The sequence below is a fragment of the Tursiops truncatus genome, chromosome 8 (assembly GCF_011762595.2).
Source record: "Tursiops truncatus isolate mTurTru1 chromosome 8, mTurTru1.mat.Y, whole genome shotgun sequence".
Classification (NCBI taxonomy): domain Eukaryota; kingdom Metazoa; phylum Chordata; class Mammalia; order Artiodactyla; family Delphinidae; genus Tursiops; species Tursiops truncatus.
This window is the reverse complement of record NC_047041.1, coordinates 67,377,293-67,402,568: the sequence shown is the minus strand read 5'-3', so window position 1 is coordinate 67,402,568 and position 25,276 is coordinate 67,377,293. Positions and strand designations below refer to the sequence as shown.

The window sequence follows — 25,276 nt, the reverse complement described above, 5'->3', positions numbered from 1 at the left end:
TCTCAACATTCATGTGTCAGTTAAAACGTCTCCTCAGAGAGGCTTTTCCTGACCATCTTACCTAAAGCTCCACCTCCACCACCCTGACCCATTATTCTGTTTTACTTTCTTCATGCATCACAGTACTTAGAACTACATGAAGTTATTTTACCATGTTTTTATTTTCTATTTACCTGTGCTAGAATTTTGTTAAGGCTCCATTAGAGCAAAACCCTTATGTGTCTTGTTCACAGTACTAATCACGGTATCTAGAACAAAACCTGGCACACGTGTATATGCTCAATAAATATAGTTAAATAAAGATGACATTTAAGCTGGATTAAGGTGGTGAGGGCCGGGGGAGGGGGGGCAGGAGGGACTGACCTTCTCAAGAGGAATAAATAGAGAAGGAGAAAAGGAAATCAACGTGGTTTATCCAGTGCTTCAATTTTCACAGACTCTGGAGAATAAAGTTACAGTTGGGAGGTATCCTGAAGATATTATTTAGTTTTGTTGTGTTTTCATGATGCATGAATACACTTTCAAACATCCCCAGTCTTTTCTTGAACACTTCCCCTGGCACGCAAATCATTATGTCACGAGCTAATCAATTCTGACCCAAACAACTTTAAATGACCAAAAGATTTTCTCATATTAGTCAAAAAGCTGCCTATTTGTTATTTATACATATTAATCTCAGTTCTGTCCCCAGAAGTTCTCATGAAAACAGGAAGTTTAATCCCTATTTCATAAGGCAGGCTTTCAAATATTTGAAGACAACTACATCCTCCTAAATATAATTTAAAAATTAGGTAACATTTCTTGACAGTGCCTGCTGGGCTCTGGGCTAAGTACTTCATATGAACCACTCATTTAATCCTCACAACAACTCTATGGTAAAGTTATTATGACTATGCCTATTTTACTAATGAGAAAACTGAGGCCTGGATTAGGTAATTTGCCTAGGTCATCAAGCTGGAAAGTGAATTCTGAGGCCAGAATACAAACACAGACAGTCCAACTCCGGAGCCTACAGTCTTAACTATAAGCCTCACTCTCTGAATGACTCCTGTTCTTTCTACTATTTGTACTCTGTCACCATGTGCAAAACACTCAGACAGCAACGCTAAAACTCAAAACGTGACCCAATATCTTCAAACTAATGATGAAGTCAACACTGATTCTCATGCACTTATAAGAGCCATGATATAATGCAAGATTTAATAATAAACAAGAGGAAAAGCAGTGTAAAAATTAACATATCTCTGCAAATACTATCCATTTACTATTCCTCTTTGTCCAGCACACACTCCAAACTGAAATACTTTCCATTTTCTGAGCACATTTTTTATTTCACTACTCCTCCACCTCTGTTTACATGATTTTCTCTTTCTAAGGAGCTATCCTTCCACTTCTGCAGAGAATGGATCTACTGTGTTTTTAATTTTTATTTATTTACTTATGGCCATGTCACGCATGTGGGATCTTAGTTCCCTGACCAGGGATCGAACCCGCACCCCCAGCAGTAGAAGCTCAGAGTTAACCACTGGACCACCAGGGAAGTCCTCTACTGTGTTTTTAGAAAGCCAGTTGTGCTGGGTATATTTCATTTGCCCCTCCAGAGCCATTCTCCACTTTTCTCCACTCTGCTCTGTGTTCCCAGAAGGCTATCCTGAATAGACTGTAATAACAGTCTCCTTTGCCATCTTTTGGGTGAATTCAGCCAATGGAGACAGGAAGAGAGTGAGCCTAGAGTAATGTCACCTCTAGTTAGTAATCTCACTCTACCAGAAGCCAAAGCTTCTGTTCAAATGGACCTCTATACAGCTGCCCTCTGAGTTTTGACAATAACCTCCTAACTCTTCCCTTACTTGTCTGAGGGCTGTGATGGCTACCTATTGTTGCTCACCAGATACTTCACTATTCCGTGTCAGTTTCCCTTAACTCTACCCACACTTTTATAATTCACCCCCTACATTAAGTTCTTGCAAGTTTACCCATTTGACTGTATCATCTATTTTCTGCCAAGGACCTCACTGACACACCACTTCCCTTTCCCTATGCCTTCTCTGTATTTTGTTTATACCTCCTTTATGACACTTTATTTTTTTTCTTGTACTAGACTCCAAGTTTCTTGATGACAAGGTATGTTTTATTCATCTTTGAATCTACCAACTCATTAATTTCTTGCCCATAGTAGGCACTGAAAGAATGTTTCAAGAATGGGAAAAAATAACATTAAAAAATCAAAAGAACGATACTTCATGACATAAGAAAATGATCTAAAACTCAAATTTCAGTTTCTATAAAGATTCAAAAACATACAAAACTAATCTATTAGGATAAAGGTCAGAATTGTGGACATTTCTGGATGTAGCTATTAACTGGGAGAGAACATGAGGAAGGTAACTAGGGTGCTGAAAATGTTCCTTATTTTGATGAGTGGTAATTATATGGGTATATACACATGTAAAATTTTGTTCAGTTGTATACCTAACGTTTGTTCACTTTATGGCATGTACAGTATATCTCACTAGAAATGAAAAGGAAAAACAAATCTATATTTGGCTGCTCGTGTTGAATCAATATGGCTAACACCTCATTTATCCAGAGATTCTTTATCAAAACAAGCAAGAAAGGTCTCTGCATAGTCAAAATAGATGTTACAAAGTCCATACACTTTATCCATGAGAAAGACTTTCTTTCCATCATTACTTTTTTTTTTTTTTTTTGCAGTATGCGGGCCTCTCACCATTGTGGTCTCTCCCGTTGCAGAGCACAGGCTCCGGACGCGCAGGCTCAGCGGCCATGGCTCACGGACCCAGCCGCTCCGCGGCATGTGGGATCTTCCCGGACCGGGGCACGAACCCGTGTCCCCTGCATCGGCGGGCGGACTCTCAACCACTGCGCCCCCAGGGAAGCCCCTCCATCCTTACTTTTAAGGCCAATTCCAATTAGCTTGGTTAACTAGTTTCCTGACCTACTGTTGATAATCAGTAACAAACTGGGAAGGTGGGGAAGATGTCTGTTAAAGACTGATAACTAAGAAATAACAGCTAACAATGAGAAGCAAGCAAAATAACTATTAATGAGCAGGTAAAAATTCAAGATACAAAATGTCTGAGATCACTTAGTATACGGCAAGGCTTTATAAGGCACTTAGGGCATCATTGTATCACGGCACAGTAAGAGAAACAGTGTTTAAAATGACAACCCTTACTTATCAGGGAAATAATGAACTATTTTCATCAAGATCTGTCAGGAAGCAGAAACAGAGTTAAACATATGAGAAACAGTCATGGCAAAAATGCATTTAAACTAAACTACTTGTAACAAGATAAACCTTGGTTACCGGACATAAATGTACTTAGTTTAAAATAATCACATTTCTGGAGTTTGCTAAACAATTATGACTAATAATTTACTACCATCTTCCTCCTTGGTAAACTATAAAAATTAGCAGATTTGTATTAAGAAGGTGAAGTTCTCCCTAGAAAATTTTTTAAAGTGCTTCTAAACACTGAAAGTGTTCACTCTATCAACACTGGTTAACTGAGAACCATTCAAACACCTAGGAATTTTTAACCAAATCTTAAGCATTTTTTTGTAAGGCATATCTGAAAAAGTAACATCAAAGTTGTTTTCAGCACTACTGAACCACTACAATGTCACCTCAAATAATCACTGTATGCCACCTCTTTTTGCAAAAGAGGGAATTCCAACCCATAGGGTCCTACATTAGTCTCCATTCTCCCAGCTTTGAATATTCTTCTAAAACTTCACCTACAAACTGTCATTCACTTAAAGCAATCTTCTCCTGTTAGAGGAGATTGCTTCTGGGTTCTGTGATTCCAAGAACGTATTCTTTAGGTATCCCACTCACGTTATTTTTAATGATGGAATTATGGGTAGTATGTAGCAACTAGAAAAAAATGCCATGTTAAGTGGTAAAAAGAACAGTACTTAATGCAATAATTCAATTCAATAAACTATTTGCTATATGTCAAGCACGGGGGATACATAAACGAATGAGAAACTATCCCTGCATTTAAAGAACACAAAATAAACACAAATATATTGAATGTTAAGAGTAGATGCACACTGAGAAGGCAGTGACTCAATTTTGTCGAGAGGGAAAAAATGAAAAAAGGTAGAACCTAGACTCAGTTTTAAAATTAAGTACGTTCTATGCAACTATGCAAAAATCTACAGTAGCAAAAACCAGGCCACACAAAATTTAAAATACCTGTTGCATTAAAGTTGTTAGGATTACAAATGGCTTTTCCTATTTTCATGTTAAAAGGCAATGCCTTTTCCTCAATCCTACAGTTTCCACGAGTTGGAATTTTCCCTAAATTTCTGGACTCTCTCTATCCCCTCACTATTTTCTTAGAAGGGGAATAGTAACTTAACATGATTGGTAAGTTTAGCCTAAAGAATTACATGAGCATAACTCTACCTGTTGCTTTTTGCTCTAGGGAGCCTACCTACTAGCTAGAAGTTCTCCAGCGCTCCTCCATGGATGGGCCCTCCTAGCAAGTAAGGAGGATGTTCCTGGCCCTGTTCTTTCTATGACCACGTATGTCTATTTAACTCTCGGCTTCATGATTAGAAAGCAAAACTGTCTGCATATATAAGCCATGTCCTGCAACATGAGTTTTATCAGGAATAAAGGTGGTATTCTGATCTCTCATCTGTCACTCTTTTCTCAGTTTGTTCAGAATTTGGGGAAGGAATGTGGGTTTTATTGAGCCCCTCAGACACTACAAAATTACAATAATGCTTTCTCATTTAAAATAAAATCTTCACTTTTATCTTATACTAAACACCTAGGTATAATATCCATACATGATTCTTCTTCATAGCCCTCACAATTCCTAGCAGAACGTTAGCCTTAGCAAAGTTTGCTGAAGGAATGAATTTTCAGATAGTAAAGTTAATTCTACATGGTACTTAATTTACAACAAAAGCAAACTATAAAATAATAAATATTGGTGTTTACTAATGTATACGTAGGTATTTTCCCCCTAAGGAAAAATATGTCCCCATATATTTGTAAAAATTCACACCCATAATTATTTTTGTCTGCTTTAAACCATTACCTTTTACGTAGTGAAAGATCTTCAGGGCACTTTATCTAAAAGGTGGAACGAAGCGTTAAATTGAAGAAGCAGTAAAGCTCGGTGCCTCATAATGGCTGGAGGGTTGGAGGAGTCACTTTTTTAGACACCGTTTCTCTTCCTTCTGTTCCCTCATCCCTTGTTTCCCTCTTATCAGCCCTGGGGTGGGGCTGCATAACTGTCAACATGCTTAGCAGACAGTGAACTATGAAGCAAGAATTATGAGTGAGAGCATTTGTTTGAAGTTCCAGTGTACCTCCAACCCCAAAGTGACAAACTGGAACAAAAGTTTAAGGGACAGAAAGTTATGGTTGCAGTAGTTGACAAATTCTTCGTCTGCTGGACCAAAGGTTCTTAACCTTTAACTCTGAAACTTCAAAAGATAAGAAGCCCCAATTACCCCTTTTAATCACGTTTGAAGTTGCTTTTTTTAATCATTTCTGCTGCTTTTCCTTTATTCTCTTTTTTTAATTTAATTTTATTTATTTTTTTATACAACAGTTTTTTTTTTTTTGATGTGGACCATTTTTAAAGTCTTTATTGAATTTGTTACAATATTGTTTCTGTTTTTTATGTTTGGGGCTTTTTTTTTTTTTTTTTTTTGGCCACGAGGCATGTGGGATCTTAGCTCCCCGACCAGGAATCAAACCAGCACCCCTGCATTGGAAGGCAAAGTCTTAACCACTGGACCACCAGGGAAGTCCCCTTAATCTCTTTTAAACTCATCACTTGCATCTTTTCTTTGTTGTCCTAATACTGAACAATCCGCTGGAAGAATTTTCCCCATATTATCCCTTATGCACAGGCTTTTTACTCAATACAGGTTGCAAAAGGAGTTTCAGGACAATAAAAAGGGATTGCTTGAAAGATCTAAATTTCAATTAACCTTACCATTGATTTTTTTTTAAAGGGTTGTTGTGGGGTTTTTTGATAAATTTGTTTATTTAATTTTGGCTGCGTTGGGTCTTCACTGCTGCTTGCGGTCTTTCTCTAGTTGCAGCGAGTGGGGGCTACTTACTCTTAGTTGCAGTGCGCGGGCTTCTCTTTGTTTTGGTGCACGGGCTCTAGGCGCACGGGCTTCAGTAGTTGTGGCTCGTGGGCTCTAGAGCGCAGGCTCAGTAGTTGTGGCGCATGGGCTTAGTTGCTCCGCAGCATGTAGGATCTTCCTGGACCAGGGCTCAAACCCATGTCCCCTGCATTGGCAGCAGGATTCTTAACCACTGTGCCACCAGGGAAGCCCACCATTAATTTTAGAGTAATTTGGCATGAAGTACCAAGCAATTCAAGAATGAAAATTTTAACTATAATAACAGCACCAATATTGCATGGCAACCTTACCAGGTGCCAGACACTGTTTCAAGAACTTTACAGGTTATTAACTCATTTAATCCTCACATCAGTGAGACAGATGCTATTTTACCCCCAGTTTACACCTGGGGAAGCTGAGGTACAGAGAAGTTAAACAACTTGCCTAATATCCTGTAAGTGGCGGAGATGCCATTGAAACTCTGAAGCAGTCTGGCTTCATCATTGTGCAACACAGCTTACTGTTAACGAGAATACCAAAGACAGTAGGGAATTGAGACCCATCTCCACCTAGAGTTCTTTCCTTTTCTCAAGGTCAGCATGGAACTATCAAGAGTAAATACAATATTAGATAACCATTGTCAACTCCAAAATATACTATGAGAAATACAAAATAGAAATGTTTGATCATTGTTGCCAGGGAGGTTACATCCCATTTAGAGATAGCAAGTATACACATGAGAAAACATGCATTAATCAATAAAACCAAGCTCTTTGTCATTTCTCCCAAACCAGGTCCTTTCCCCATACTGCCTATGTTGGCTAACAATACCACTAACCTTTCAGACACCCAGACCTGAAATATCTTCAGACCTCTCTTCATATGAAAATATTTATACCTCTCTGTCTCTCCACTCCTAGTATTCTCACTATAGACAGAAGATTCTCACATCATCTCACTATTCTAATTTTTCCTTCCAAGGTAAATGCTATTTTTTTCTAGTTTTAGTTCTAGCTTGTTCTCCCCTCACAAATTAGGCACTGCTAGTAATGTTTCAGAACATGTAGGCTACTTAATTTTACCTATATATTTACTATCATTCCTTCTTGATTTAAGTTCTTCCTTCTGCCTAAAGTATGCATACTTTTGCTGGTAAAAAAACTCTCAGTTTTTGCTGGTCTGAAATGGTCTTAGTATGTTCTCTTTCTAGAAAGTTTTGCTGGACATTGGTTTCTACTTTGACAGTTATTTTCCCTCAGCACATGACAAATGACAGTCAACTGTTTTCTGGCTTCCATTCTTCCTAAGTCACCTTTCAGTGTAACTGCCGTTCATTTTTTTGGTAGGTAACCTCTTTTTTCTCTCTGGCTTCTTTTAGAACTTCTCGTGTGTGTGTCTGTGTGTGTCTCTGTGTGTGTGTGTGTGTGTGTGTGTGTGTGTGTGTGTGTGTGTGTGTGTGTGTTCTGAATTTTGCAATGATGGAATCTAAGGGTGGATTTCTTTTTCTTTAATCTGCTTGGGATTCAGTGGGCTTTCTGGATATCAGTTGGTATTTTTCATCAGTTCTGTAAAGTTCTATTTTACAACCATTATCTCCTCAAATATTGCCTGTTTTCCCTTTTATTATTTCCTTTTGGAACTTCAGTTAAATTCATGTTAAACTTTTTTCTTTATTCTCCAACTTTTTCGATCCCTCTTTCTTAACTTCCATCTTTTTCTCTCTGCAAAACATTACGGACAGTTTCTTTGGATCTACATTCTGGTTCACAGATTCTGTCTCTCAACTGCTATTTAATATGTGCATCAGGTTTTAAATCTGTGGCTATTTTTTCATCTTTAGAAGTTCTATTTTTCAAATCTGCATGATTATTCTTTTAATTCTCTATTCCCCAACCATTTTCCCAAGCTTCTATTTTGTTTTTTTAAGCATATTAAACATTTTTTTATATCTGATAAATAATAGCTCTAAGCTCTGAAGTCTTTGTGGGTTTTTTTTGCTGTGTACGTTTTTCTGCAGCTTCTCATTCATAGTGCCTTGTTTCTGCGCAAGTTCTGTGGATTTTTGACTATGCACTGCTCAATATCCTTGGAATTTTATCTGTGGGAATCATTTGATGCCTTAGAGAATTTGAATTTACCTCTATCAGTCACCTGGAACCACTTTACATTTTCACTTGAGGTTTCTAAGTCCACATATGTAGCATTGATTTAGATAAAAAACTAAATGAGTACTCTATGATTCCAATTATATGACATTCTGGAAAAGGCAAAAGTATGGAGAAAGTAAAAAGATCAGTGGTTGCCAAGGGTGGGGATGAGGTAAGGGATGAATATGCAGAGCACAAAGGATTTTTAGGGCAGTGAATACTTTGTATTTATTTTCCATAATGATGGATACACGTCATTATACATTTATCTAAACCCATAAAATGCGCAAGATCAAGAGTGAAACATAACGTAAACTATGGACTTTGGGTGATTATGACGTAGGTTCATCAGTCTTAACAAATGTAACAGTCGGGGGCAGGGGGCGGGTGATGCTGATAATGGAAGAGGCTATGGCCATGTTGGGGGCAAAGTGTATATGGAAAATCTGTACCTTCCTTTCAATTTTGCTATGAACTTTAAACTGCTCTAAAAAATTAAGTCTTATTTTTTAAAAAATTTAACTAAATGAGGACCTAAAGATTCCACACGAAAAAAATATTAGAATAGACAAATTCAGGTAAGCTGCAGGATACAAAAACAACACATATAAATCAGTTGCATTTTCAAACACTAACAATGAAATATTAAAAAAACAAAACTAAGAAACAATCCCATTTACAATAGCATCAAAAAGAATACTTAGGAATAAACTTAACCGAAGAGGTGAAAGACGTGTACACTGAAAACTACAAAACACTGTTGAAAGAAATTAAAACACAAATAAATAGAAAGACCTGCCATGTTAATGAATTGTAAGACTTACTATTGCTAAGATGTAAATACTACTCAAGGCAATCTATGGATTCAATGTAATTCCTATTAGAATTCCAAAGATGATTCTGCTAAGTGAAACAAGTCAGTCACAAAAGATAAATACAAATGATTCCACTTGTATGAAGTATCTAAAGTAGTCAAATTCATAGAAACAGAATGTAGAATGGCAGTTACCAGGTGCTGGGAGGAGGGGGAATGGAGAGAGTTACTGTTTAATGGGTATGGAGTTTTAGTTTGGGAAGATAAAAAAAAAAGTTCTAGAGTTAGATGGTGGTGATGGTTGCACAACAATATGAATGTACTTAATGCCACTAAACTGTACAGTTAAAAATGGCCAAAATGGTCAATTTTATATTATTTATATTTTACTACAATTTAAAACAAACAAACAAACAAACAAAAACCCTATGAGGGCCCTCTTGTGGTTATACAAGACCCGCATCCCATCTCCTTGGTCATATTTATTTCTCACTTACCCTTACACTGGAAGAGTAGCACTTTGGGGTCTCTGCTTTATGTAGTTTTTCTATTAGATTTCTGACTCTGGACAGACCCTAGGTTTTATCTCTTGAGTCTAGCCATATCTAACAGAAGCAAATGTTCATGGTCTCTAAGGATGGTCAGAAACCTTCAAATGAAAGCTGGTTTTAATGTCTGCTTACCTCTTGGGATTCCTACTGAAAGGGAGCAGAATGTGCTACCCCAAAATATGTCACTTGGCATATAGCTTATTTTGAATTAAAGTTTACTTGAGAAACAGTGGTGAAGAACACTCTGACCCTCCTTTGTTCCCCCCCTCCCCAAAAGCAGGAGATAAATCTCCCATGTGAAAGGTACCCATCCCAGTACCAGGAGGGTGGAAGCCATCCTTATCACCAGAGATAGGGAATTTAGGGCCAAGAATACTTGGCTCTAACAAACCTTGTTACTTCTTCGCCAATTCACTACCCCAAGCCCAGACTCCTTTGTCTCGTCAACTCTTCACAAATTTATTATTTCTTTGTCTTAAAGTTATAAAAGATTCCTGCTTTGGTTACTTCTTGGAGTCTCACTTTTTTATGGGGCTCCCATATACAAAATTAAATTTGTTTTTCCCCTGTTAATTTGTCTTAAATCAATTTAATTAATAGCCCAAACAAAGACCCTAGAAGGGAAGAAGGGAACATTTTTTTTCTCCCCCACACTGCTTTCACTTCTTTTTTTGGGGATCTGAAATTTTTCTTACTCAGTGATTGCTTTCAAAAGATACATTCTAAAATGCTTAAACCTGTAGTTTAGTTGTTTCAATTGGGAGAGTTCTTAGGGGCTTGTTATACACTGAAAATGGCATTTAGCATTTATGGTATTTTCTGTGTGCTAGCTGAGTGATGTGGGGCTAGTCAATTCACCTTTCTACCTTAGTTTCCAGCTGCACAACAGGATTTCAATACTTATTTCACAGAGTTGTTGAGACTAGCACATAGTGAGCACTTGGTACATATATCTTATAATAATCCCTTTTTTCTAATCCTGGGTTACATTTCTTTATTGCTTATATTATTTTTACCACTGATACTGACATTTCTGATAGAAAATTTAAGCATCTTTTTTGGTTGTTAGTATTGACTGGGGACTGAAGGTAAACAGTTTGCCTGATTGGACTCAGTACATTTTCTGTGACTTTATAGTCTCTCAGTTGATAAGAAGTATTCTTATTCCAAACATATTTACAGTAAGGTGGAGATTATGTTGGAATAACTTTGAAAAATTCTTTCTAAGGTCACAGAAGTAAAATTTTTAAATTCATTTTTTATACATTTTATATCAATAAGAAACTTTTTTTGAAGATTAAAGCTCAATTGTTATATACTTTCTGAAGGCTTTCTGACTCTACTCCTGGAGAGAGTTAGCTGTTCCTTCTCTAAAGCTCCCATGTACCTTATATATACCTCTGCTATATCACTTACCACACTGAATTGTAATTATTTATTTACATTTTTTTAATCTCAATTAGAGTGTGATCTCCTTGCAATACAGATCCTGTGACTGTCGTCTTAGTATCTCTCTAGGGGCAGGCACATATAAAAGGCAATTTGTAAATATATATTAATGCTGATCAAATTTTCATTACTTTCTTACACAGACTCTTTAAACATATGACATGTGCTCTCTCTCATGCATTCTTTTTCTGTCCCTCTGATAAGTAATTCCATCCAATTTGTAAAGTTCTATTCTCCATACACTTATCCACAAACTGTGGGTGGCGGGGGGGTTGAAGAAAACACCAGGAAAGTGAGATTTTTTAATACTCTGTCCAGTTACTGACGGGTCAATAAGATAAAAAGTCAACAAGGACGCAGAAGGTATGAAAAGGACATTTTACACCTTTTATCTACCAGACAGCTAACAAACTGATGTGTTTCTTCAAGCAAACAGAACACTTATGAAAACTGATCATATGTTAGGCCACATTCTTTGCCCAAAGGCACTTAAGTCAGAAATCAACAACAATAACTGGAAAACCTGCATATGATTAGAATTTTTTTTTCTAAACAACTGTCAATCAAAAGGGAAATCAAAATGAAAACTAGAAAATTCTTCAGACTGCACAATAACCATACTATACATCCAAACTTGTGACATTCAACTAAAGCAACATTCAGAGAGAAATGTATAATCTTAAACGCATATGCTGGAAAAGCTCAAAGTTAATGGGCTTAGCATCTCAATTACAAAGTTAAGAAAAGGAACAAGAGGGAACTCCCTGACTGTCCAGTAGTTAGGACTCTGGGCTCTCATTGCCGAGGGCCAGGGTTCAATCCTTGGTCAGGGAACTAAGAACTAAGATTCCCACAAGCCGTGCAGCATGGCCAAAAAAAGAAAAAAAAAGGGAACAAGAAAATAAAAGAAAAAAAGAAATAATAAAAGAGCTGATATAAATAAAATAGGAAACAAGTACCAAGTTATGGTTACCAAGGGGGAAGCGCAGATAAATTGGAAAATTGGGATTGGTATATACACACTACTATATATAAAATAGATAACTGATAAGAACCTACTGTATAGCACAGGGAACTCTACTCAACACTCTGCAATGACCTATATAGGAAGAGAATCTAAAAAAGAGTGGACATATGTATATGTATAACTGATTCACTTTGCTGTACAGCAGAAACTAACACAACATTGTAATTCAACTATACTCCAATAAAAATTAACATATAAAAAAAAGAAAACAAGTACCAATCCAAAAAGCTGGTTTTTTGAAGAGATTAAAAAACAAATAAACTGGGACTTCCCTGGTGGTCCAGTGGTTAAGACTCCACGTTTCCAATGCAGGGGGCGCTGGTTCCATCCCTGATCAGGGAACTAAGATCCCGAATGCCACATGGCGTGACCAGAAAAACCCAAAAAACAAAAAAACAAACTTCTAGCCAGGTTGATTAAGAAACAAAGAAAAATGATACAAATGATGGTAGGAATGAAAAAGAAGACAAAAATGCAGATGCTGAACAAATTAAATAAATAGATAATAAAAAAGATATTACAGATAATAAAAAGATATTACAAAGAAAATAAATTTGAAAAGTTGTACTAAATAAATTTGTAGAAAAATGCAACTTAAAATTTTCAATCAAAATCAAATTCTCCTCTAAATTGTTCAAAAGATTTAATGCAATGGCAATCAAAATCCCAATATGAATTTCTGTAGAACTTGACAAACTTATTCTAAAATTTATATTGAAGAGCAAAGGTCCAAAAATAACTGACAAACTCTTGAAGAAAAACAGTAAGATGACGAGACTTACTATATACTGTCTCATTATAAAGCTATTATAATTACAATGGTGTAGCATTAACACAGGGCACATAAACTTATCAGTGAACCATGACAGAGAAGCCAGATACAGACCTCACACACACCCCGAAATTTCACATTTGACAGAGGCAGCATTGCTGATAAACGGAGAATAAACTTTTCTGTGAATTGTGCTGACATAACTGGATATACATACGGGTAAAAAATGAGATTCGATCTCTGTATCACATTATACATGGAAATCAATTCTAGGTGGATAAAAACCATTTGAAAGGCAAAACTTTAAAACTCTGAAAAGATAATATAAGAGTTTATTTTATGACTTCCAATAGAGAAGAGTTTTATAAACAAGACATGGAAAGTCTCACACCATTAAAGGAAAAGATTGGTAAATTTGATAATATTAAAATTAAGAATCTCAGTTATCAAAAGACACCACTAAAACTGGAAGAAGACATTTGCAACCCAAATAACCAATAAAGGATTAATGTCCAAAATATATAAAGAACTCATGAACGAAGAAAAAACAAACCACTGAATTTTTAATTTTTTTTTTTTGATGTGGACCATTTTTAAAGTCTTTATTGAATTTGTTACAATATTGCTTCTGTTTTATGTCTTTGGTTTTTTGGCCATGAGTTACGTGGGATCTTAGTTCCCCGACCAGGGATGGAGCCTGCACCCCCTGCATTGGAAGTATTAACCACTGGACCGCCAGGGAAGTCCCCAAACTACTGAATTTTTAAAAGGGCAAAAGACATGAACAGGTAATCCCTGAATAAGAAATGCAATCCATAAACAATATTCAGCCTTATTAGTAATTAGAAAAATGCAAATTAAAATCACAAAGAAATACATTTCACACTCACTGGACTAACAAAAATTAAAGTTATTAAATAGGAATCATTGGTTCAAGGGCATTCTTATTCACTGCTAGCAGAATATACATTGTGCAACCATTCTGGAAAACAACTCAACTTCCCAGAGTGTCTCAGTCTTCTACTGCTACTTGTATGGGTTAAAGTGTGTCCCTCAAAAAAAGATATATTGAAGTCCTAACCCTCAACACCTTAGAATGTGACTTCATTTGGAAATTAGGTCTTTACAGAGGTAATTAGATTAAAATGAGATGATTAGGGTGGGCACTAGTCCAATATGACTGGGGTATTTATAAAAAGGGTAAATTGAGACACAGAGACAGGCACAGAGAGAAGACTATATGAAGAGACATGGAGAGAGTGCCATGTGAAGATGAAGGCAGAGATGGGGTGACACATCTAAAAGCCAAAAAATGCCAAAGGTTGCCAGTAAACCACCAGAAGCTAGGAGACAGGCATGAACAGATTCCCCCTCAGCGTCCTCAGAAGGAACCAACCCTGGGGACAGTCTGATCCGGACTTGTAGACTCCAGAACTGTGAGACAATAAATTTCTGCTGTTTAAGCCACCCAATTTGTAGTACTTTGTCACAGCAACCCATGTCAACTGTTATAGCAGTTACTGCAAACTAATACATTCCTGTAACAAATTACTACAAACTCAGTCACATAAAAGAACACACATTTAACATCTTACAGTTCTGTGGGTCCAAAGTCTGACAAAGGTCTCACTGAGCTAAAATCAAGGTATTGGAAGGGCTTTGTTACTTTCGAGGACTATAAGGAAAAATGCATTTCCTTGTCTTTTCCAGCTTCTAGAGGCTGCCTGCTTTCATTGGCTCCTGGCCTTCTCCCACTGTGAAAGCCAAAGGTGGACTGAGTGAGTCTTTCTCACATTATATTACTCTAATCCTACTTCCATTGTCACTTCTCCTTCTCTGATCTCTTCTGTCTCCCTCTTCCACTTTTTAAAGACCCTATGACACTGGGTCTACTTAGATAATCCTAGATACCTGGATAATCTCCCCATCTCAAGGTCCTTAACTTAATCCCACCTGCAAAGTCTCTTTTGCCAGGCAGGGTAACATACCCACAAATTCCAGGAATTAGAACATGGACATCTTTACGGTACCATTATTCTGCCTATCATACATAGTAAAGTTGAATATGAGCATACCTTGCAGCTCAGCAATTCTACTTCTAGATGTGTGCATGCCCCTAGGAGACATTTACAAAAAATTTCATAGCAGCATTGTGCTTAATAGCAAACAACTGAAAACCACCCACAGGTCCATGAACAGTGGAATGGATAAATTTTATTATGTTCATACAATGAAACACTATACAGCACTGAAAAAGGTGAACCACATCTATCCACATCAACATGAATGAATCTCAAATGTCAAGAAAAAAGAAAAGTTACAGAAGAATTCATATAGCATGATTCTATTTACTTAAAGTTCAAAAGCAGACAATACTGACAACATATTATTTAGATTACTTAGTAATATGTTCAGGGGAGTTATAACGATAAGCAAGGGAATGAACAGCAAAAAAAAAATCAAGATAGATGTGTTGTCTCTGGGGCAGAGAGAAGGGGATGCAAAAGAGGTTATACAAAGGAAATGAGTGGTAAGTACTTGACATTTTTCTTTTTTTGTTTTATTTTCTTCCTTAAACCATATAAAAATATACATATGTACAGTCTTATGTATGGCATTTCTCATTAACAAATTTAAATGCCAACTAAATAAATTTAAAATATACTGAAAGCAAGTTGTACGAAATGTAAGGAAGCAGTCAAACAATGTACTCTATCTGATGGAGGAGGGAATAATCTATAAAGATAAGATAATCTTCCAGGTCAATTAATATTGGAGAAAAAGTTCTAGGTTGTAAAAGAAAAAGTGGGAAACACCCTCCTCTTCCCCAAGTTCTAAGAACAGGTTTCTAACAATCTCTTAAATAAACCTGAATCAGTTTGTAAATAATAAGGTGAACAATTATAAACTATTATAATTATAATAAACTTAATAATAAAATATAATAAAAATATTATGTATTTAAATATATAATTAAACAAATAAATATAATAATTATAATTATTATAAACTATAATTGTTTATACACAATTATATACAGTTATAAACTGTCAGGAACTACCCACAGACAGAACCCAGCTCTTCTAAAGTTTTGCTTGGCTAACACAGTTGTTCAGTTTGTTTTATTTAAACTGAAAGCCCTTAGGCAAAGTAGGCAACAGTTCACTTCCATTCTTCCCTACCCCTCCTCCTTCCCCAACGTATAACATAAATAGGCTATGTGGCTGGCCTCTTAAGGCACCTGAGTTTCAGACCAGCTGCATCCTGACAAGTCACCCTGAAATAATGATATCAGGTACCAAGTTTATCTTCAAGGTCATCATGAACTATGTGATTTCAAGAGTACCTCCTACCTCTCACTCCCCTCTCTTCCACCACCACCCTCAACCGCTTTTACTCAGGGGCATTGTTTATCACATAATTAGAGATATCTGGCAAATTAAGAACAGCCTTGGAAAACTATGACTGCAGGTGCATATGCTCTTAATGGAAAGTACAGCTGAACTAGGAGTCAAGACCTAGGTTCTAGTCCCTGTATCCCAAAACCTCGTGGCATAACCTAGAGACAATATTCTTCTCTCTCTGGAGTTGAATTTTTTTCCTTTCTATAAAACGAGCAGATTTCAATTGGATAAACTCCAAATCTCTTCTATTTCTTCTATATCTATACAAACATATTTATGTTGAAATAAACTTTTTCAGCAAGTATAGATTCTTCCTGCTTTGGGTGGGGTATAAGAAGGCAGGAGAATGCGCTAGGGAAACAGGCTGACTTGGTAACTGAAAGGGAAGAAGGAAAGAATCAGAGAAGCGCCTGCCACTGAGGAGGATTAAAAAATCAGAGGACAATGAAAACAAACATCACTAAACTATACTAAAGTCAAAGTTTTACTTATGGTTGGCCCTATTTACCTTCCACTCACTGTGGGAAAACAAACTATGGAGACGTTACTATTTCATGTGGTATAATGAAAATACTCTATCACACATCACCACATCACTGCTTGACACGATTTGTCAACTTTTATTTTTAAACCCGGCCAACTCTACTAGGATGGAGTTTTGTTCTCAGCTTATACATTAGTCTGAGCATCACTGTAGTGTCTAAACACTTCTTAATCTTATGTTTCTTAAAGGAGATTTCAAACAGTGTGAATGGTAAAATCAAAAGAAAAAAGTCTACACGTCAGTAACAATAAGCAGTCCTCAAATAGCTAGAGCGGTGGATGGATGTGGGGAGGTGTTCCATAACTGCTAACGGCTTTCAAAAACAACAAAACAAGGCCAAGAGCAGGTTAAGACTTTGCAAGCAAGGGTCAAGGGCATGAACTTTATTTTGTGGACAATGAAAAGCCGTAAGAGATTTTTAAAACAGAGCGAGTGATTTGATCAAATCTGTGTTTTTGGAAGATAACTCTGATGGCAAGGGTACATACAATATTTACAAAATAAAGCATAAAAATATTACGTAGGCTGATGTTTCACTACAAAATATTAACATGAAATTAGAATAAAACACTCACTCATTAAATTTCACAAATTCCACAGTATTCTTTAAAAAATTCATGGTGGGTTATGACTTGCAGATTCCTTAGGGGAATAAATAATCACTTAAACTTTAAAATCTTTTTAAAAAGGCTTCATACTACATGCGTATCCTTTATTAAACAAAATTAACAACACTTTAAATAATATTTATGGGCTTTAAGGCCACAGAATTTTTAAATATTTACCTAACCATTTAGAAAGCACTCAGCATTTTAGGTATAGAAAAATATCTCACACACAGACTTATGCCTTTCAAAACCTTATATTTACCTAGCCTATCACACATGAAATGATCTGGTTGACAGCCGAAATTTGCATTGTAGAATGTATAATTAAAATGACATAGAAATGTAGCTTGTTAAATTCAGGCCAAGGCATCTCATGTAGATGTAAAAAAATTTTTTTTTTACTTCCTATTAGTCTCAGCTGATTCTTCACAAATATACTACAAACTTAGTGCTTCTTTCCATTAACCCACCAAGGTAGAACACAGTCAGCAGTAACTAAACTTTAAACCTAATTATGAAAAACCATACGTTTTACAAACATATGCCACTATTTTTCAATACAGTATCTAACATAACATCCCAAATGTTAAAAATTACTTTGAATCTACTCTCACACAATTAAAAACATTTATATTAATGAGTTTTCAATTGTTTTTCAAAGATGTTAATAAAAACGTTTAAATTCTTAAGGAAATGAAAGCGTAATAATTTTATCAATCCACAAATGAAAGTCCACATATACGTGTTAAAAGTTCTTTCTCTTCAAATAATACAGAATATTTGTTGATACTTTCCAATTATCACACCTTGGAAAATACAGGCTAGCAATATCAACATTAAACATTTAAGTAAAACTTCAAGATCTATTAACTTTTGAAGTTTTAGTCATACATTTATTTATACCTTACAAAAAGTGTAAACTAACTAAAAGAAATGAATTCTAGAATTGGAAGGTGGTACAGAATTCACCTACTGGATCCCCTGATTTGACAGGATACTCAGACTCGGAAAGGCTCACCAACTTTTCCAATATGACGGCAGGGCTAAGACTTTACCCTTGAACCTCTATGAATCCAGGAGACTTTCCCCTATATCAGCTTCTACCCAAAACCGTTTGTCTCCCTTCACTTTCTGAAACAAGAGTGACTTTACAATTATCACATACAAAGTTTAGCACTTTGAAAATTAGAAAATCTCTTGATCTTTTACTTCCATAAAAGTATTGGTTTCCACTTAATTTCTTTCACATAACATACCTCCAAACAAAACCACAGATCCACTGTTAAACTTCAGGAAAAAGCATAAGTAAAAATTTTTATTACAGCCTCTGCCAAGCTAAAAATATCTAGTAGTTTCTAGTATTGCCGAAAGAGTATTATGTTATGACACTGAACATTAACCATGTATAAACCCTTGAACTATTAGCATATATTTAAGACCCCCTCCACCAAGAAAATGTTCCTATTCATAGTGGAATGTGAATAAGGGTTTTCTGCACTAATAAAATACGCCCTTTTTAAAAGCACAAATTTTAAAAGCACAATATTTTCCTCTAATACAACTAATAAAGCTACCTAGCATAACAATGCCGCACCTAGTTAACGGCTGAAAAAAGGTTGCTGTGATGGAAAGAGAACCAGACCAGGATCAAGTAGATCAGGAGTTTTCAATTTATAAGATAACACCCATAATTCACTAGGCCAATATATTGCAATTCAGTTACGTTAAACTGTAACGCTGCTAAGCTCAGGAAAATTGTTTACAAATGTGATGAAACTGTGCTAAAACACTTTCCTGGTGTTAAAAAATACAATGTATTTGCAAATAGTCAAATGTCAAACGCTGTTCCAGTCTATGAAAATAGCTGATATGACTCTGCTCTACAGTGACTCTTCTCCTGACAATTTTTCTCTTGATACACATTATTCTGAGCATTGTCTATTATCACTGGCAGTAAACTGAGAAAACAAAAGCCATGATATTTTTTGAACAATTTTTTTCAAGCATTTGGCCAAATAACTACAGACCACAAAGCAGCCTCTGAAAACACTTTTCAGGGAGCAAGGTGTTGTCTCTTTGAGCACTACGGATAGTGTAATAGCTTGTAGATTATATTGAAGAGCAAAGAGCATCAGATGTAGTAATAAGAAACTTCTGTTTCAAATATATTGGGTCCCTGGTGTAAAGCATATCACTAATCGAAAAGATTGAAAACCAATAGTATAGACTCCTACTCTCCTACTTAAGGAAAACCTCTACACTCATCCTTTTAGTTGCTTAGAAGACATCATTGAAAACTGAAAAATCTAGGTTCAAATCCCAGCACTGCCACTTACTAAATGTGTGAAGTTGGATAATCTCTATAAGCCTCAATTTGCTCATCTCTAACTTGAGGTTAATGTCACCTACCATACAGAGTCCTTGTGAGGGTTTAAGACAATATAAGGATTTTGCACTTAGTAAATGCTCTGTGAACAGTCGCTATACTTGGTGAGTTTCTTAGTGATGTAAAACAGGTAAGATTTCCCTAGGCTATACAAAAATAGACACTCTTTCCCTAATGATGATTTCCATTTTTTTAAAACGCAAAAGCATATAAACCTACAGGAAAAGAAATTGTACAAATGCTTTTGGCATAGTTCCAAACATTACTAAGTTTAAAGGTTAAATTGTTACAACATTCTCCTAATTATGCAACAAACACACAGGACCATGAGTTAGTCTGTAAAAGATTATATTAGCCTACACTGCTGAAATTTGGGGTGGAGGGTGGGGGAGAAATCTCTTATAATTATCCCCAACAGTCTTTTTATCTAAATTAACAAGTCTCTTCCAAAACTCACCACTGTTTTCTCTTTTTATTATGAGATCTCAGATTTGTCCTCTCAATTATCAAGAATAATGAAACCACACTGATTAGAATGCATATATATTTTTTTTTCCCCACTCATTCTAATGGCTGTACGCTATCTTTGGGGAGACATCACCATTATAACAGCAACAGATAAATGTCACCAAAAAGCTACACATCAGACTATGCCAAAGTGGGAGTAGTCAATCTATTATACTTCAAATAATTCACTTCATTCTTCTGAGAACGCATCTACTACATTAACAAACTCTTTAAAAAGTGAGACATGCTTAGTCTGCTATTTCATTTCTATTCAAAGATAAATGGTACTTATGCATTTTTTTAAAAGCTTCCTGTATTTTAGGAATTCTTTTCAGAATAAAAATTGTCTTTTTTTCACCATGGAAGTAAACATGCTTTCAAACACGCTAATTCAACTCGGGAACTGAAGCGATAAAACCTCCCTCCCTTCCTTACCAAACTTTGCTTTCTGGTAACATACCTGTTCTCTCGAAATGCAAGGCAATGAAGGTCTCCTGAACATTCTGCAACTTCCATAGTAACTGGCTGAAGTTTCTCCGAACGACACGCAGCTGGACCTCCTCCGGGGTCTGATCACAGGCACTTTTTCCTCCGCGGTACTGGACAACCGAGGATGATGGGGAGCTTCCCTGATTTGGAAGAAGTGATCCAGCCCCAGGGCCAGCAGGCAGCCGACGCCCCCCACCAGGCAGGACAGCAGCGGCCGGAGGGCTGGAGGCAGCGCCCCGAGGCTGGTGAAGGACACCCACCAGACGAAGCCGGAGAAGAGCAGCACCAGGATGCTGTGCCGGAGCCTCCCCGGCTGCGCGAGCGTCAGCAATCCCACGCAGCTCAGCACCAAGAACAGCCTGCCGGCCACCGCCGGGGTCGTGTGCGGGGCCCGGGCCCCGGCGTCTCCGTCCCCCCAAGACCAAGACCCCCACTGCCCCACCAAGAAGTCCCCCAGGTAACAGCAGGCGGGCAGCGCCAGCAGCCACCAGGAGCCGCCACCGCTCCGGCCCGGCCCGGGGTCCCGCTTGGTCCGGGTCAGGAAGCAGGTGAGGAAGAAGAAGGCACAGGCGATGCTGAAGAGGGGGCTGAGGCTGTGCGAGCAGACGCTCAGCAGGGTCCGCAGCCGGGCGGCCCCGACAGCCCAGCTCTCGGGCCCCGAGCCGAGCAGCAGGGCGAGGACAAAGGCGGCCAGGGCGCCCAGCGAGAGGCGCGCCCGGGAGAAGGGAGAGCCGCGCCGCGGCTGCTGGGGGGAGGCCGGCGGCGGCGGCAGCAACAGCTCCACGTTGCAGAAGCGGCAGAGGTGGAAGAAGAAGCCGCGCGGGGGGTCCTGCCGCAGGGGGCTCACACAGCCCTTCACGTAGCCGTTCCTCAGACTCTCGAGGGGCGAGCCGGCCCCGTCCGGCGGCTGCGGGTACCGCATGGCTTTGGCGTCTCGCTCGTCCCTCCTCATGGCCGGGACGCGGGGTGGCCGCAGGGGCTCGGCACGCCCCGCTCGGACCGCAGCTGCAGCTCGCGCTCCTTCCCGCCTGGCCCCCGCGCTCGAGGAGCCCCCCGGCTCGGCAGCGCGTCAGGGCTGCGCCCACCGCCGTGGCCCAGGGTCCCCGCCGCGCGGGCGGAGGAGCGGCGGGGTCCGCGACATGCTGGCTGAGGAGAGGGGCGGAAGGGGCTTCTGCCTGGGACCGCTGCGGCAGGACCCCCTCCTTTTCCCTCGGGCACTTCTCGGGACTGGAGCCTCGGTGTTGCCTCCCAGCTCCCGCGGGCTGCAACAGTTACCTCACGGCTTTAGCCTAGTCCGTTGGGCGCGCGATCGGCTGGCGGGCGCTCCTCCCCCGCGGCTGTCCGGGCCGCGGGCGCGCGCCCCGCCAGCCGCCCGCGCGCGCCCGCGCCCCGGCCAGTCCCGCCGCCACCCGCTCCGCGGTTCGCACTGCCGGCCGCCCGCCCTCCGGGAAGTGAGCTGGGGACCCCAGCCGACTAAGTGTCCCCAGACTGGGGAGAGCGCGGCCGCGGCCGCCCGAAGACCCGCCCGGGCTGGGAGAGACTGGAGGGGTCCTTTGCGGGTGGAAGGGGGCAAGCCCGCCATCCTGGGACCCCAGGCGCGCAGGTTCCCTTTGGGGGTAAGTCACGGACCCCAGGCAGGCTCACCACCGGGGCGTAGGGAAAGAGGATGTTTACGGTTCCCAAGGGGAGTGTCTAGTAGAGAAACCGAGTTGCGGGGGGGGAGGCGGCGGGTCGTGCCTCTACCCTCATCCCAGTTTAGGGTGGACCCTTGGACTGTCCGAGCCGAGCTGTGACCTGGTAAAGGGCCAGCCACCACCAAGGTCATGGGGAAGAAACCTTGATTACTGTGGCTAGGTCTGACCTCAACAGCAACGTGGATTCTTGGGCCACGCAGCAGGCCCTTGCAGTGGCTTTTAGGGAGGAGCATGCACGTGGAGCGCTCTCTGGGAGCATCCTAGTAGATAACTACCGAGATTGTCTTCCTCAAGAACCATCTTCATAGGGAAGGAACTACCGTTCCATCCTCCCTGCGTCCTTGTCAAACATACGCACTGGTTGACATCTGCATCCATCTCAAGGAGCATAGAAAATCTGCTGTCGAAAAGTTCTTTCCCCATGGAAGGCTTTTTCACTGTAACTACATGTTCTAGAGATGGGGAATGGGCGGATTAGGAGTTCTCTCCAAGACCATTGCCCAGTTTGGATCAGTTGGCCATGAAAGAAGCCAAGTAAGATGCTATCTGTGAATTACTGGTGAAACTAGCTACGTGTGGGAAACGCTGACTTGAAAGCGGGAAGAACTTTGCTGTACCGAAGGGACTGCTCTGGAATCTAACCAATCATAACGCCTTAGAGAGTGAACTGTGTTTCCCTCCACCAAAACTCTCCCTTCAACCTCATGACAGAACTTCATTTCTCAAAGAGCTAATTCCACATTTTTCCAGGGAGATCTGAAACCTTACTGTGTGGTAAATCCCACAAACAGGCCCATTTTTCACCAATTAATCTTTGCCCACAGCCATGACCTAAAACAGATTATTTTCATATATGGTCATAGTTCACAATGCATAGCAGAAATCACAGAGAAATCAGCACAAGAATTTGACCAAGATGAAAAAAGACCAGAATTCCCTTTCCTTGTCTGCCTCTTGGGTAAAGGAAAAAATATTTAATAGAGTTTTCAAGTTGATTAGTCAAATGCTTGCCCTAAAAGATAAAAATCCAAGGGATCTTTTTTCCACCATGACAATTGAATATTTAAAAAAATCTCATTTCAACAGAACTCAGCAAATACATTTTAAAATGTATTTAAAAATAAACAGAACTCATCATTACCAATCAAAGATTAAAATAGGAAACTTGATGGATACATTTTGAGCTTGTACAGAAGGGCATGACAAACTAGTATCAGCATCACTGAAATGCCCATTATAAATTGTCATAGGAAATAATAAATTGCTTTGAAAATCAGAACAAATTCAGATTAAAGTTGTTGTTAATAAATAAATAAATAAAGTTGTTGTTGTTTTAAAAGCTTGGGTTGTCATCTGAGATAGCATAGGCATGGTAATGGAAATAGTAGTGGACTAGAAATCCATTTCATCATTTCTAGTCCTGGCCCAACCATTCATGTCCAGCATTAAGCAGGTCACATAACTTTTACAGGCCTCAGTGTTTTCAATTGTAAAATGAAGCAATTTAATTTTGATGATCTTAAAATCCCTTCCAGTCTTAAAAAGCTCTGATTTCTATATGCCAAAAACATATAGGTATTTTTAGGATCCAAGGATTGCTAACAGCAACCTTTGAATTATTTGTACCACCAAACTAAAGCAAACTCTCAGTGCTGACAAATAAAAATAAAAGGATTTGTATCCAAGGACTATTATCTGGAAAATAAAATGCAAAGCCCTCTTCATACTTCCCAGTTCTCCTTCTCTGAACTGTCTTCCCAGGTCTTTATGAGGCTAAAAGCCCAACTTCTTCAATAACCTTTAGTTGGAGTGCATCCCTCTAGACACCAACTCCAGCACCTGCGAGGACTGCAAAATAAAATGTAAGGACGTGACCAAAGACCATCAGTTTACTTAACTAAAAATATGCACCAAAAGAATCAGCTAGCTATGTTTATAGCAACTCCCTTCTCTGTTTACAGTTTTTGTCAGAGATTAGTAGTAGGCCACATGTCTTAGAGTTCAAATTATTTAGTTATTCTTTTGCCAGATTTAAACAACCAATAGAATTACTCAGCTCTGGTCTTTAGGTTCAAGAATGTATGACCATTATCTGTTGTGAAAAAAAAACCCTAAAGTGACAGCATACCTTTGACTTTTCTCAATATTCTCTACCCCAGCCTTATTTTACGTGACTTTGCCTTCCCTCACGTCTTGACCCATGATCTCTCCACTAGAATCATTCTCCCAGTTTGATGATCCCTGACGTGGGATCGTAGTGCTTACTACCCAGCTCCCAAGTCCTTCTGGTGCAGTGCAACCCCCTGTCTACTTCTCTATTCTGATAATGAGGTCCTTGCCCTCAAGCTCCAAAGACCCAGTTTTCCCATGTGCCCCAGTTTATAGGATGAGAATTTTGTTTTGTTCTCCATTTTAGGAGCCCACACCAATAAGCTGCCAAAGCTCCAATTAATTACAGAAGAAGTAAAATCCTGCCTAGGTCTTTCCAGTCTCAGGGCCAAACGCTCTGCCCCTAAACATTAGTCTACCAGCTAAGGACCCCATTGGTGGACCTTCTAGATGCCACTGCCTGCCCACCTGTCTAACATTACAAGCATCAATTGAGATGTCCCATTACTGGGCTCAGCCCAACTGTTAGAACACCCACTTTTTCACCTGGGACCTCTGGTTCTCACCATTGCTTGATTGGAAGTTACCCTCTCTGTGAATTCTCTTGTTCTCTCTTTAAACCTTCATCCTCAAAGAAGCTGAAATAACA

At 39.0% G+C, this 25,276-nt stretch overlaps 1 protein-coding gene across 1 annotated transcript in view; it reads right to left on the bottom strand.

Moving 5' to 3' along the window:
* PDE3B (phosphodiesterase 3B) overlaps positions 1–21,911 on the bottom strand; it is a 178,256-nt gene extending 156,345 nt beyond the window's left edge. The window contains exon 1 of the mRNA XM_019948403.3: positions 20,796–21,911. Coding sequence (XP_019803962.1) covers positions 20,796–21,776 — 981 coding nt within the window. The 5' untranslated portion in view covers positions 21,777–21,911. The remainder of the gene's footprint in view (positions 1–20,795) is intronic.
* Positions 21,912–25,276: the final 3,365 nt, after the last annotated feature.